General features: G+C 41.3%; 1 protein-coding gene across 7 annotated transcripts in view; it reads right to left on the reverse strand.

The window, feature by feature from the left end:
- Positions 1 to 15280, reverse strand: part of specc1 (sperm antigen with calponin homology and coiled-coil domains 1) — an 87893-nt gene that overhangs the window by 25106 nt on the left and 47507 nt on the right. For 5 of the 7 annotated variants that reach the window (XM_057354225.1, XM_057354199.1, XM_057354216.1 and 2 more), the window contains 5 exons: positions 12443 to 12627; positions 10976 to 11076; positions 10821 to 10893; positions 9201 to 9333; positions 7624 to 7925 (listed from right to left, as the gene is read on the reverse strand). In XM_057354225.1, coding sequence (XP_057210208.1) covers positions 7781 to 7925; positions 9201 to 9333; positions 10821 to 10893; positions 10976 to 11076; positions 12443 to 12627 — 637 coding nt within the window. In that variant the 3' untranslated portion in view covers positions 7624 to 7780. Of the gene's footprint in view, positions 1 to 1719; positions 1823 to 7623; positions 8047 to 9200; positions 9334 to 10820; positions 10894 to 10975; positions 11077 to 12442; positions 12628 to 15280 lie in introns of those variants that run through there. The other 2 variants (XM_057354250.1, XM_057354234.1) reach the window with 2 other exon arrangements.

Genomic DNA, 15280 nt, shown 5'->3' on the forward strand with positions numbered 1-15280 from the left:
GAAATAAATGTTGTTATACCATGGTCTGTTTGAATACTCGATTCTGATTGGCTGGAAGGTGTGCATTAAAACCCTTTAACGCACAGGTAGCTCCAGGAAGTTTGATTACATTTGAAATTTAACTGTCAAAATCACTGTAATTTTCACCTGTTTGATCTAAAATTTCACTGTAAACATCAATAAAACTTGGCAAATGACCATGGTATAAGCGGGATAATCCACAGCTAGCCGTGCGTTAAAAGATTTTAATGCACACCTTCCAGCCAATCAGAATCGAGTATTCAAAAAGACCATGGTATAATAAGGGATAAACCACAGCTAGCCGTGCGTTAAAGGGTTTTAATGCACAGCTACCAGCCAATCAGAATCGAGTATTCTTCGCGTCGGGTGGTTCTTGGCCTCCACGTCGTGCATTAAACCCCCTTTAACGCACGGGTAGCTGTGGATTATCCCTTACCTGATGCAGACACCACAAGACGTCTTCTGTCGATACATGCTCTTTACACAGCTACTGTTCCCCTTGTGAGGACAATTTGTGAAACAATGTTTTCTGACGAAATGTCCCCGCAATGTTTATTGTAATTGGTCTTGGCAAAGTTATTATTGGATTATTGGATAAATGCAGAATGTATTTCTGTGGACATTCGCCGCCAGGAGCCTGAGAATGTTTGCTCTGCGCTCTGACAAGTGAATTCTTTTGTGAAGAGTATTTGCTTTGTGGTGAAGTTTAAAAGTAAAAGAGGCAGTGGAATACGAAAGAGGATGAGAGAGAAAAAGACAAAAATAACACAAAGTAAGTGGGAGGACAGGGAGAGAATTCAGATTGATTTTAATTAATAGGAATGTCAAAGATGAAGGACATTAAAACTATGCAATGAAAACAAAAAGTTAAAATTAAATTTAAGTTTTAAGAAATTAAAGTTTTTTTAAGTAAGTCAGCCTTGAGGAAAAATTAACAAATTTAATAAAATTCAGATTTTTAAGATATAAAGTAAGCATTCAAAAATTACAGCATTTCCCACTTTCACCAATACGCATTAATGCTTTTGATGACATCATTCTGCACTTAAGCTTGTCATCAAATTCCAGGCTGTGAGGTCAACTAAATGCTATTGGCTACTTTAAAGGGGGGAGGGACCACTGATTTTTTTTTAACGAGGCACTTAAAGCTTTTGTAAACAACAACAAAAATATTTTTTATTAGATACATATTCCAATATGTGTATACGCATAAGACAAGACAGCTATAAGACAGTAAGTAACAAATGTGGTGTTAATCTGATAGACAAATCGTGCAAACATCATAAACCTTTGTTAATCACAGAGTTTATTTTTGCGATCTTCCAAAAGTCTATGGGAAAAATGCATAGGCTTTCAGTCGAGGGAACCAGCGCGGCCCTTACTTCCGGGTTAGCCTACAAAAATGATCTCTGATCCTCTCCATTGACTCAACAGATGACATAAATTTGAGGCGGAGCTGTTTGTGCCTCAAACCATTTTAAAGTGCAATTTCATTTTGGAAACTTGTGGCGTGGAAGATACACACTTCACTGTAAAACCCATAAATTACTTTTCATTCCCTTTGCAATGCAGTATTTGAACAGTCCGACCAATAAAACGTCACTGACAGAATGAGGGAGCGAGCGAGAGACAGAGAGAGAGAGAGAGAGAGAGAGAGAGAGAGAGAGAGAGAGAGGGGTCAGGATCTGTGCTCCTTACCGGATAGCCCTCTGTTTTCTTCTGGCACCACTTCAGTAGAGCATTCCTCTTAGATCCACCGTACTCCCGCGCCAGAGCAGACAGAGGGTCTGTTCTTTCCACACTAGCATCGGGGACACAAACACACACGTCAGTAAAACAACAACTGTACTCAGGTGTTATTTGTCACTATAACTGAGATGCCATGCATTCCTACCGGCAGCATTTCTCTGTTTGAATTAAATGCTTTAAAACCGTCTGTGTACAACTGCGTGCCAAGGCAAACACTGAACATCTTCTCACACCGTGTCTACACCAGACGTGACCGGCGCGACACAACAAAAGACATTAGAAACGCATTAGAACCCATTATAATTTTAAATGTTGTCCAGACTGTCGCGTCCGGTGTAGACGCAGTGTCAAAGTACTGTACATGGGAGAAAAACGTAATGGCAGACTGTACGTGACTTTGGCCTGTTGGAGTGTTTAAGTGCTGCTAAAATCCTCACACACATGTGAGAGAGCAGCGGGTACACGGGGGTCGCCGCTGTGACACACACAGCATGAAAGATTGTCTAGTGTGTGTCCTCATGGGAAGATGACACGTATGTGACCTCTCTTCTTCATCACGGCTTTATTATCATTTCCTATCTGGTGCTGGGAGATGCAGCACATTTATTGGCTATACTGCATATAACCCTGCTATGCTTATTATTCGTAATAATGTAAATGGCATAATTTTGCATTTTTGTAACATACTACATGTAAACATACTACATACAGTACATGCAGCCATGGAGAAATGAAGAGACCATTCCAAAATTATTTTCAGTTTTTCTGAATTTCCTATTTATAGGTGTGCGTTTAGGTCAAATGATCATTTTTGTGTCATTCTGTGAACTACTAACAATATTTATCCCAAATTTCAAATAAAAACATTGTTTCTATTTGCATTTATTTGCAGAAAATGAAAACTAGAGAAACAGGTGAAAACAACAGAAAAGATGCTCTGTATTTCGTTAGACCTCAAATACTGCAAAGAAAACAAGTTCAGATTCACTTTTAATCAATACAACAGTCATTGTAGCGGGTTCGTGGAGATAAGGAAGGAAGAGGACGAGGTTGGCGAGACTGACACGATTTTATTCCACACTAAAATAAAACAACCAACTTAAATAGAGCATCAAAAGTACACAACATAAATCCACAGCCTTCCTTCTAGCCCGGCTTGTGTCGCTCTGAAGTCAGCGAAGGTCCCCCTTGCTGACTGAGAAGTTTGGGTTTGTGGCAGCTCGTGTCGAGTCCGTCTCTCTCCCCCCATTGTGACTTTGTCCGATGTTTATATTCTCTCCCCGCGCCCTTACTGGAACGAGACACAGGTGTTGGTCGTCTGTAATTACTCCACTCACTTACCGCTCGTCTCCCGGCTCTCTCTCCTGCTGCACACCTCGCTACACCACGCTCCCCTCGCCACAGTCATATTTCTACAAGTATTTAGGAACAGTTTAAAAATATATTTTTATGTGATAACCTGGATTTTTATCCCAGTTTTCATGTGTCTTGTCATGCTGTCAGTCTTTCACATTGCTGTTGGATGACTTTCTGTCACTCCTGAGGTTTGATTTAGTTGAAATTCAACAAACACTGGACTGGAAAGGCCACTATACATCTATAATTGCTGATTACATGAAAACTTTTTCTGCAGCTTATTATTTTGTAATAAACAACCAGTGCATGCCAAGTTTACCTGGAGCATCAATTTATATATGAGATGATTTAGGCCCCATTAACATTTACATTTACATTTATGCATTTGTCAGAAGCTTTTATCCAAAGCGACTTACATTGCATTATACTATACATTTTGTTTCTAAGTATGTGCAATCCCCTGGGATCCAACCCACGACCTTGGCGTTGTATGCGCCATGCTCTTACCACTGAGCTACAAAAAAAAACTTTCGCCAGCGCTCGGCTAATGTCCGTCCTGTGCACTGTGCACCTTACTGCTGATTGGCTACGAGGTTGTTTTGGTACTCGGCCCGACTAAGTTGTCTAAAGCGTAATTCGGAAATCGGTTACCCCGCCAAAGGCTAAAATACACTACAAGACTTTTGCCCAGATTTTCAGTCTGGACTTGTTGCAGAAAGTCTGTGCCAGTCTGCAGATTTTATCAGTTAGTGTGTTTCTATCTGAAACTTTCAAAAAGTCTGCAAGTGTGTGATGTCTGTCCAGATTTTAAAAGTCTTGCAGTGTATTCCAGCCATTAGGACAAGAAAATCGAAGAAGTTTTGTGTCAAAACTTTTGTTCTTCATATCAGTCTTGTCTGACGTGATTTCGTATAAAGTGTGAGTCACCGAGGGCTGCAGGCACTGTTTCTGAGCAGGACAGCTGGGGTTAGCTCATAGAACAACATGGCGAACCAACAGAAGAATGTGCTTCAAGTTCACGGATGAGAAATACGGTTTAGGGCCTTTCTGCTCTGACTCATTTTATAGCTCATATCCCCACTTCATCTGAATAAACATTTTGAGCTAAAGAAGTAGCTGTGTCTTTCATAGACTGCCAAGACTGAGTCAGGCGGATAATCTCAAAAGTTGCTTTAGTGCCTCTAGTGGGAAAGACGTGTGTGAAGCTTACTTGAGTTTGCTGTTGGCTTTGTTGTAAGTGAATGAGGAGGTCCGGCTGTTGAAATGAGCTGGAATTTTAATCACTGACTCCAGGGATGGACTCTTCCTCATAAGAGACGAGGGCTTCGTTTCATCACATGACCCTGAGAGAGACAGAACAACAGGTCTGTAGGGAAACATCGTGTCCTATTATCCTCAGTTCTTATCTGGCCTCATTTTACCACGTATCTGGGGAATCGTCGCTCTCCGAGGACATATTAACACTACTTTCCAAAAGTTCAGAAGCTTTAATGACCTAATATTTATTTAAAGGAATAGTTCAATAGAGTGTTTAAATCTCACTTCAGCGGTCGCTTACTGTAAATGACCTCATTTTGTGTCATACAGGTTTAGAATGACATAAGTGTAAATAAATGACAAGCAAAAGAAGAATAAATAAATGACAAGAACAACTTCTTTAAAATTTAAGAAACGGGATAGTTAAAGGTCCAGTGTAGGAAATTTAGCAGCATCTAGTGGTGAGGTTGTGAATTGCAACCAACGGCTCACTCCACGCCTCCCGCTCAAAGCTCTACGGTGGCTGACAAAGGACAAAGATGTCGTCACGTTTTCGCTTCTTTGCTGAAGGAGATACATATTTACGAAATGCGCTCTGTGGAGCAGTTTGTCCGTTTAGGGCTACTGTAGAAACAACATGGAGAATCCCTTGTAAGGGGACCCGTGGTGTGTGTAGATAGAAATAGCTCATTCAAAGGTAATAACAACATAACGCTTCATTATGCAAGGTCTTTATATACCTCTGAACACATAGTAATGTATATTATATTGCATTTCTGTCAATAGTTCCTCCAAAGAATCACAAACTGGACCTTTAACAAAGCAAAGCATAGCATAATCTGAAGAATTACAACATGAAAAGTTAAAAGGCTAAAATCTCTATTCCCCCTTTGTCATTGTTTTTATTATTTACGGAGCTCAATGGCGAAATATTGTTCACAATACACCAGTTACAATTCGTAATAAATAATAGGATTGCACTGTGAAAAGCTCAACAGATGAATTACATTTCAAAGTGTTTGAATTCCTATATGGGTTAAGCATTAAGACTTTAAGGATATGTTTCAGGTTCAGTAACTGTAAGCTCTACCACAGAAACTAATTTACACACAGACCACGGTTCATAAAAACAAAACAAATGTTGTTTACCGTAAAACACTTACAGTACGACGGAAATCCCACAAACCAAGTCATCCCACAAGGTTTAAAAACAGGAAGGTGCAGTATTTTGTAATAAACTCTGGTATTTATTCCATACAAAAATATGTTATTTCAGCTGTTGAATACCAGTAAATTTATAGTCTTTTCTGAAAGACTTGCTATCTCATTGGAACACATTAAACGCACTGCATGTCATAAAAGCATCTGACAAATGCATGAATGTAAATGTAACGTAAATGGATATACTGTATCTTGGCCCTGGCAAGATTACTAAGTGATTTTTTCACGCTAGTCTCGTGTTAACATGCTCCATAGACTTCTGTCATAAGTGTGTTAACTATAAACAAATTGTTTGTTTTTATAAACTAAATGAGATGCGTCAGTGTATGAGTTTTATGTCCCTGTACAGTACCGGAGTGAGGGAAGCCTCCAAATGCGAATCTTCTCTCAAGGGTCGTGGACAACAGCTTGATTCCAGAATGCCTCTAGAAGTATAAAGCAAAGGTCACTGATAGCATGTCTCATAGTTTGGCACGGATCAGAGGTGTCACGTGAGTACTGTAATACCTGCATAGGTGAGACGGCTGCAGCAGGGGCCGTGCGGACCGGTATGCCGCTCAAGGGGCTTCTGGGAGACGTGTGCATCTGTACTGTGCTGCTGCCTCCGTCTAAGACAATTTATTTCAACACTTGAAACTGGCAATAGTAAATGTTATTTTAACGTTGTTTAAATGGTTTTTAGTTGCATATACAAAACAAAGTATCTCAGAAGAAAGGACCTGAAGGTTGATCTGTTTCTTTTGCCTCTCTATCGCCATCTCTGTTTAAAACATTTTTTTTCTGTTGAAATACTGAGCAAGTTTATTGTCATTATTTATTTACTCTCATGTGGATGACATTTTGAGAAACGTCTCAGTGGTTTTGTGTTCATACAGTGGAAGTCAATGGGGGACAATGTTGTTTGGTTACCAACATTCTGTGGCGTGTCGGGGACCCGGATCATCGTCCCAACCTCCATCACTGGACACCGGTCGACCCAATGGTCCGGGTCCCCGCAGCGCCAACAGACCGGCCCAGGCGTCTCCGCCATCCGAGTGGCGGGGAGTGGAGCACGGGAGGGGCGCGGAGAGAGATTGGACCCATTGCCGTCCGGGAATCCGCGGGGTGGAGCACGGTACGCGCTCGTGTAGCTCACGGCCGGTGGGAACCGTCGCCGCGGCGGCACTCGTGGTGGACCGGGGGGACGGGACCTGGGTGTAGGGACAGGAGAGAGAGAGAGAGAAGAGGGGGAGAGAGAAACAGCCTCCGGAGAGGAGAGAGAGACAGCCGGAAGGGGTTCGCCAACCCCGGGGCACACCACCATCTGGTCTTCAGCCAGCTGGATGGCTGAGCCCAGCGACGTCGGGCGGTGGCACTGGACCCACTCGGCCGTTTTCTTGGGAAGCCGAGCGATGAACTGCTCCAGCACCACACGGTCGATGATGTCTTCGACGTCACCGTTCCCAGCCAGGAGCCATTTGCGGCACGAATCCCGGAGCTGGTGGGCCATCACGAAAGGACGACCGCTTTCGCCGAGCCCCAGCGACCGGAATCGCTGCCGATGTTCCTCCGGGCTACGGCCGACCCTCTGTAGGATGGCCCTCTTCAGGTCGTCGAAGACCAGGAGGTTCTGGATGGGCAGTGGCCTGGCCGCCAGTTGCGCTTCCCCCGACAGCAACGGCAGGAGTCGCCTCGCCCAGTCCTCCGGGGGCCAGCCGCTAATTTCCGCCGTCTTCTCGAACAGGTCGAGAAATGCCTCGGGGTCATCCTCAGGACCCATCTTCGACAACGGCAAGAAGGCGGCGGTTGTCGCGGGCAGCGCGGACGCTTCGACCCGAACCCCCTGGTCCATCCAGCTCCGAAAGCTCTCGCGGTCCTCGAGCTGGGCCTGGAAGACGGACTGGAAGCGGAGCTCGTGGTCATTCCGAAGGTCCAGAAGCGCCTGGTGTTGTTCGCGGTGGAGGACCGCGAGAGACGTGATGATGTCCGCAAACGGCGTGCCCGATGTTGCCTGCATGATGGCAGTGTCCCTCCTTCTTCCTTCCCGGGTTTCGGCACCAATGTAGCGAGTTCGTGGAGATAAGGAAGGAAGAGGACGAGGTTGGCGAGACTGACACGATTTTATTCCACACTAAAATAAAACAACCAACTTAAATAGAGCATCAAAAGTACACAACATAAATCCACAGCCTTCCTTCTAGCCCGGCTTGTGTCGCTCTGAAGTCAGCGAAGGTCCCCCTTGCTGACTGAGAAGTTTGGGTTTGTGGCTGCTCGTGTCGAGTCCGTCTCTCTCCCCCCATTGTGACTTTGTCCGATGTTTATATTCTCTCCCCGCGCCCTTACTGGAACGAGACACAGGTGTTGGTCGTCTGTAATTACTCCACTCACTTACCGCTCGTCTCCCGGCTCTCTCTCCTGCTGCACACCTCGCTACACCACGCTCCCCTCGCCACAGTCATATTTCTACAAGTATTTAGGAACAGTTTAAAAATATATTTTTATGTGATAACCTGGATTTTTATCCCAGTTTTCATGTGTCTTGTCATGCTGTCAGTCTTTCACATTGCTGTTGGATGACTTTCTGTCACTCCTGAGGTTTGATTTAGTTGAAATTCAACAAACACTGGACTGGAAAGGCCACTATACATCTATAATTGCTGATTACATGAAAACTTTTTCTGCAGCTTATTATTTTGTAATAAACAACCAGTGCATGCCAAGTTTACCTGGAGCATCAATTTATATATGAGATGATTTAGGCCCCATTAACATTTACATTTACATTTATGCATTTGTCAGAAGCTTTTATCCAAAGCGACTTACATTGCATTATACTATACATTTTGTTTCTAAGTATGTGCAATCCCCTGGGATCCAACCCACGACCTTGGCGTTGTATGCGCCATGCTCTTACCACTGAGCTACAAAAAAAAACTTTCGCCAGCGCTCGGCTAATGTCCGTCCTGTGCACTGTGCACCTTACTGCTGATTGGCTACGAGGTTGTTTTGGTACTCGGCCCGACTAAGTTGTCTAAAGCGTAATTCGGAAATCGGTTACCCCGCCAAAGGCTAAAATACACTACAAGACTTTTGCCCAGATTTTCAGTCTGGACTTGTTGCAGAAAGTCTGTGCCAGTCTGCAGATTTTATCAGTTAGTGTGTTTCTATCTGAAACTTTCAAAAAGTCTGCAAGTGTGTGATGTCTGTCCAGATTTTAAAAGTCTTGCAGTGTATTCCAGCCATTAGGACAAGAAAATCGAAGAAGTTTTGTGTCAAAACTTTTGTTCTTCATATCAGTCTTGTCTGACGTGATTTCGTATAAAGTGTGAGTCACCGAGGGCTGCAGGCACTGTTTCTGAGCAGGACAGCTGGGGTTAGCTCATAGAACAACATGGCGAACCAACAGAAGAATGTGCTTCAAGTTCACGGATGAGAAATACGGTTTAGGGCCTTTCTGCTCTGACTCATTTTATAGCTCATATCCCCACTTCATCTGAATAAACATTTTGAGCTAAAGAAGTAGCTGTGTCTTTCATAGACTGCCAAGACTGAGTCAGGCGGATAATCTCAAAAGTTGCTTTAGTGCCTCTAGTGGGAAAGACGTGTGTGAAGCTTACTTGAGTTTGCTGTTGGCTTTGTTGTAAGTGAATGAGGAGGTCCGGCTGTTGAAATGAGCTGGAATTTTAATCACTGACTCCAGGGATGGACTCTTCCTCATAAGAGACGAGGGCTTCGTTTCATCACATGACCCTGAGAGAGACAGAACAACAGGTCTGTAGGGAAACATCGTGTCCTATTATCCTCAGTTCTTATCTGGCCTCATTTTACCACGTATCTGGGGAATCGTCGCTCTCCGAGGACATATTAACACTACTTTCCAAAAGTTCAGAAGCTTTAATGACCTAATATTTATTTAAAGGAATAGTTCAATAGAGTGTTTAAATCTCACTTCAGCGGTCGCTTACTGTAAATGACCTCATTTTGTGTCATACAGGTTTAGAATGACATAAGTGTAAATAAATGACAAGCAAAAGAAGAATAAATAAATGACAAGAACAACTTCTTTAAAATTTAAGAAACGGGATAGTTAAAGGTCCAGTGTAGGAAATTTAGCAGCATCTAGTGGTGAGGTTGTGAATTGCAACCAACGGCTCACTCCACGCCTCCCGCTCAAAGCTCTACGGTGGCTGACAAAGGACAAAGATGTCGTCACGTTTTCGCTTCTTTGCTGAAGGAGATACATATTTACGAAATGCGCTCTGTGGAGCAGTTTGTCCGTTTAGGGCTAATGTAGAAACAACATGGAGAATCCCTTGTAAGGGGACCCGTGGTGTGTGTAGATAGAAATAGCTCATTCAAAGGTAATAACAACATAACGCTTCATTATGCAAGGTCTTTATATACCTCTGAACACATAGTAATGTATATTATATTGCATTTCTGTCAATAGTTCCTCCAAAGAATCACAAACTGGACCTTTAACAAAGCAAAGCATAGCATAATCTGAAGAATTACAACATGAAAAGTTAAAAGGCTAAAATCTCTATTCCCCCTTTGTCATTGTTTTTATTATTTACGGAGCTCAATGGCGAAATATTGTTCACAATACACCAGTTACAATTCGTAATAAATAATAGGATTGCACTGTGAAAAGCTCAACAGATGAATTACATTTCAAAGTGTTTGAATTCCTATATGGGTTAAGCATTAAGACTTTAAGGATATGTTTCAGGTTCAGTAACTGTAAGCTCTACCACAGAAACTAATTTACACACAGACCACGGTTCATAAAAACAAAACAAATGTTGTTTACCGTAAAACACTTACAGTACGACGGAAATCCCACAAACCAAGTCATCCCACAAGGTTTAAAAACAGGAAGGTGCAGTATTTTGTAATAAACTCTGGTATTTATTCCATACAAAAATATGTTATTTCAGCTGTTGAATACCAGTAAATTTATAGTCTTTTCTGAAAGACTTGCTATCTCATTGGAACACATTAAACGCACTGCATGTCATAAAAGCATCTGACAAATGCATGAATGTAAATGTAACGTAAATGGATATACTGTATCTTGGCCCTGGCAAGATTACTAAGTGATTTTTTCACGCTAGTCTCGTGTTAACATGCTCCATAGACTTCTGTCATAAGTGTGTTAACTATAAACAAATTGTTTGTTTTTATAAACTAAATGAGATGCGTCAGTGTATGAGTTTTATGTCCCTGTACAGTACCGGAGTGAGGGAAGCCTCCAAATGCGAATCTTCTCTCAAGGGTCGTGGACAACAGCTTGATTCCAGAATGCCTCTAGAAGTATAAAGCAAAGGTCACTGATAGCATGTCTCATAGTTTGGCACGGATCAGAGGTGTCACGTGAGTACTGTAATACCTGCATAGGTGAGACGGCTGCAGCAGGGGCCGTGCGGACCGGTATGCCGCTCAAGGGGCTTCTGGGAGACGTGTGCATCTGTACTGTGCTGCTGCCTCCGTCTAAGACAATTTATTTCAACACTTGAAACTGGCAATAGTAAATGTTATTTTAACGTTGTTTAAATGGTTTTTAGTTGCATATACAAAACAAAGTATCTCAGAAGAAAGGACCTGAAGGTTGATCTGTTTCTTTTGCCTCTCTATCGCCATCTCTGTTTAAAACATTTTTTTTCTGTTGAAATACTGAGCAAGTTTATTGTCATTATTTATTTACACTCATGTGGATGACATTTTGAGAAACGTCTCAGTGGTTATGTGTTCATACAGTGGAAGTCAATGGGGGACAATGTTGTTTGGTTACCAACATTCTTCAAAATATCATCTTTTGTGTTCTGCAGAAGAAGGAAAGTAATACAGGTTTGGACGACACGAGGGTGAAAATGAAAATTCAGTCATGAATTACTTGACCTCAAGTTGCTCCAAGACTGTATAAATTTCTTTGTTTGGTTGTACACGAAGAAAGATATATAGAAAATGTTAGCAAATGAGACTTCTGGGGCACCATAATAGGAAAAATTATTGTCTCTTTTTTTGTTCTGTTAAACACAAAAGAAGAAATTTTGAAGAATAAACAGTTCTGGGGGCACCTTTGACTACTTTTTTTGACTACCCCAGAAATCTCAGTTGCTCACATTCTTTTTCTGGTTGAGTGACTTTGCGTAACAGGCTTTGACAGATAAAGCCCTCGTGTTTGTTAATGGAAGACGAGAAACGTGTTCATTTTTTGTGGCACAAAAATTACACCTTTCAGTTCAAAGGCACGAGACGCGGAAAAATAAAAAGCGTGTTGAAAAGGTAAAGAAATGGTCTCTGAGCATCCGTTGACAGTTTTGTTCATTCAAGCGTCTGATGGCACATTAGATTTTACAGCTCTTCTTCTTTTAAGAGCAGCAGTTGTGTTGTGCAGAATAGAGTCGTGAGAGTAGGGTAATAAAGTGACTGTAGTGCACTAAAGGTAATTAATAATGGGCCTCTTCGTCATATTATTCTAAGTACATTAAACAAGCTCTCTGCTCTGACATGCGGGCTAATAAACGACCAGAAGTCCTGCGGCCTCACCACTCATATCTTACCAAAGTATCTGTCCAACACAAAGACAAGCGGGATTGATTTGAGAGACCCGGCTGATGCAATACGAGCCAGACTTTCCTGTCCGTGAGTCACAGACGCATTGTGACTGCAGACGGGAGATGTTTGGAGAGCATTACATCATTAGCTCAGATTGAGATACAGCATCTGTTTCACCCTGATAGTGGCACCATATAAACGCTGCCTAATATTTATTGTATGATCCTGGACATTCATGTTTATGGATGGGTGGGAGGCAGAAATCAGAAACGGAAGAGAAAAAAGTTCATGCGCTCACTTGGTAAGGTCGTGTCAAAGGACTTGATGAGCGTTTTGACCGTGGTTCCAGGTTCTGACGGGGTGATGATTCCACTCCCACTGCCATTGGTTATAAAACTGCCAGGTGCATTCTGGGACACGGACATTCTACACCATTGAGGACTGCCTTCTGAGTCTGAGAGACTACTAACTTCACTCCATGACCTGTCAATCACAAAGACAACATACAGAGATATAGAGACAGACCATGGGCGGAGTGTACCGTGGAACACTACATGTGTATGAGATGACTAAACTATGTTTTCTGTTATGGATTATTGATTTGTGTTGATTCATTGAATCATTTAAACCAAAACAGACGTTAAACTACAAAGCGTATATGGCAACTCTGAATGACATTTCGTCTAGAAATGTTTTTATTGTCCAACAGGTGAAAATTTGTCTCACCAGAACAGAACAACAACTTAAAAAACTGACAGACCATAATAAAATAATACACAGACAATGTATTGTTAATGTAGGTATTATTAATGCAATGTATTAATGTAGGAAATCTGTTTGCATGTACCTACCCATTATTCTCTATTGTGATTCTGTGATTCTTATTCAATTTTGAATACTGTGACACATTAATAAAAGTTGTTTTGTAAAATAATCAAATGAATAATAATGTACAAGGTAAATGGGGGTGGGGTGTTATAGTTAAGAAAATAATGTAACAAAAACATCTAAAACTTCTAAACTAACTCTAAACTTCAAAAAGTAGACATTTAATAAAAACATTAAATTGACATAAAACAACACATCTATATAAAACAATTATTTTGAGTGAAATATGACCAGGACCGACCGCGGGTTTGATCAGGAAAACACCATGTTCAATTAATCAATCACGGAAACATACGATGATAATTAACTGTTTACATTGTAGAACATTTAAGCACATGAATAAAACGTTGGTCATATAAATCAAGTTTATTTGATGAACACTCATTTGAGTCACACTCAGTGTGTTTACATGTGTGTTTCACAGTAGGACAGCATTAGTAACATTAGAACAAACTGCGCACACAAACACTGCTGCGTTTAATCACAGACCGTAAAACCGGTATGGGTAGATGGTCATGATTGAATGTCACTCATTCTGAGAGAAATGTGACCCACATCAGATATACAGTATGTACAGTATCCTATGACAAGTTCTCCGCCTGCTTTCTAGCAATTAAGTCACATGATCCTATTTGAAAAATATTTCACTGTCATACTGTACAGTGGTTCCCAAACTTTTTTCTTTTGCAGAGAAACATGTTCTCAAGCCCCACCACCTACACACACCCACATAAAGACACTCTCATAACACGTCATTTACCTGCAAACTCATACAATGTTTATTGAATTATATTGGTTTGATTTCAACGTAATATGATTTCATTTGCACGCGCAGATGAAGTACAAAGTTAAGAGTAAGCTCTTAACAGTGAGCAGTAGGAAAATAAGAAACTAAATATATTATATGTACTGTATAATAATAATAATACTTAAAATAGAGAACTGTCAGGGCTTTGTTTAAAACAATGTAATAAAAGTACTGAAATTTGTGTGACATCTTACTGAAAAACCTTGTCGCGCCCCCCTTGCAATAACCTCGTGCCCCCTCTAGGGGTTGCGCAGACCCAGTTTGGGAACCACTGCTGTTATACATGATCTTTCGATTGTTAAGACACTACCCAAGACGCTACAACGTGTAGTGAAAGGTTGATAAAAACCCTTCGTTCTCAGCACCACCTGTTTAAAATGCTCATACCTTTGACAGCGGTAAAGTTTTACTACATAAAGCTAAAAGAAACATGACCACAGATCAGTTCTGATGTGTCAGGATCAAGTCCCAAACGGCGTGTATCGTACAGTATTCATTTTACTGCAAACAAATGCTTAGAAACACGAGAAACTGACAGACGAAAGCACCCGAGAGACGTGTCGCTCTGGAATGATCTGATTTATTGAGCTCAAAAGAAGAAAAGATTACATGGATGATCAACAGTTTTAAACATGAACATTCAAAACCCCATATGACATCTATCACGAGTACACACATCAACAGTAAATAAGTTAGATTTGCACATTCACTATTTGTACAAACTGCATCATTTAAAGGCAGAGGAGATGTTATCATAGTACAATCAATAGTGTAATCGTGTTTTTGGCACAGTCATAACCTGGAGTGTTAATACCAGCGTATAATAACATTTGTGTTTAACTGCATCTTGATGAATGCACGTTCCTTACATGCGACCTGAGATTTGACAAAGCGGCAGTCGAGAATCTGAAAGCCTTGTCTCATTACCATTTCTAATTTCAGTGTGATGCTCACATCCATCGATTTAACTGAGACGCACGTTCAAACTGAAATTGGTCACAGATCATTTAAACCGTACAAGGGGAGGGTGAAGGGGAGTGAAAAGCGTCATGCGTGGGTTACACAAACAGAAGTGCTTCGTTTACTTGTTTACATTGAACGTGAGGTTCTGAATCATTTCATATCACCTCTTTCAGTGATCCAACGGACGAGACAACCATAACCTTACAGCAACGTGAAAATAGTCTTTAGTGGTTAGTGCTTTTTTAAATAAAAAGGGTTTGACTGTCAGTAAGTTAGTATGAGAAGATTGTTTTGGACTATAACCTTCTTTAATGTTGCAGAGTTGATATGCTTTGTGTTACTGCCATCTAGTGTTGGACTTAAAATAATGCAACACTGAAAAAATCTAACTCGTTTACATTTTACCCAAGGTTGTAAACATAGAAAAGATGAAAAATAACCCATTGAGGCGATTAAACAGTTTCAACATGTTTACTC

This window comes from Triplophysa rosa, linkage group LG2 (genome assembly GCF_024868665.1).
Source record: "Triplophysa rosa linkage group LG2, Trosa_1v2, whole genome shotgun sequence".
Classification (NCBI taxonomy): Eukaryota; Metazoa; Chordata; class Actinopteri; order Cypriniformes; family Nemacheilidae; genus Triplophysa; species Triplophysa rosa.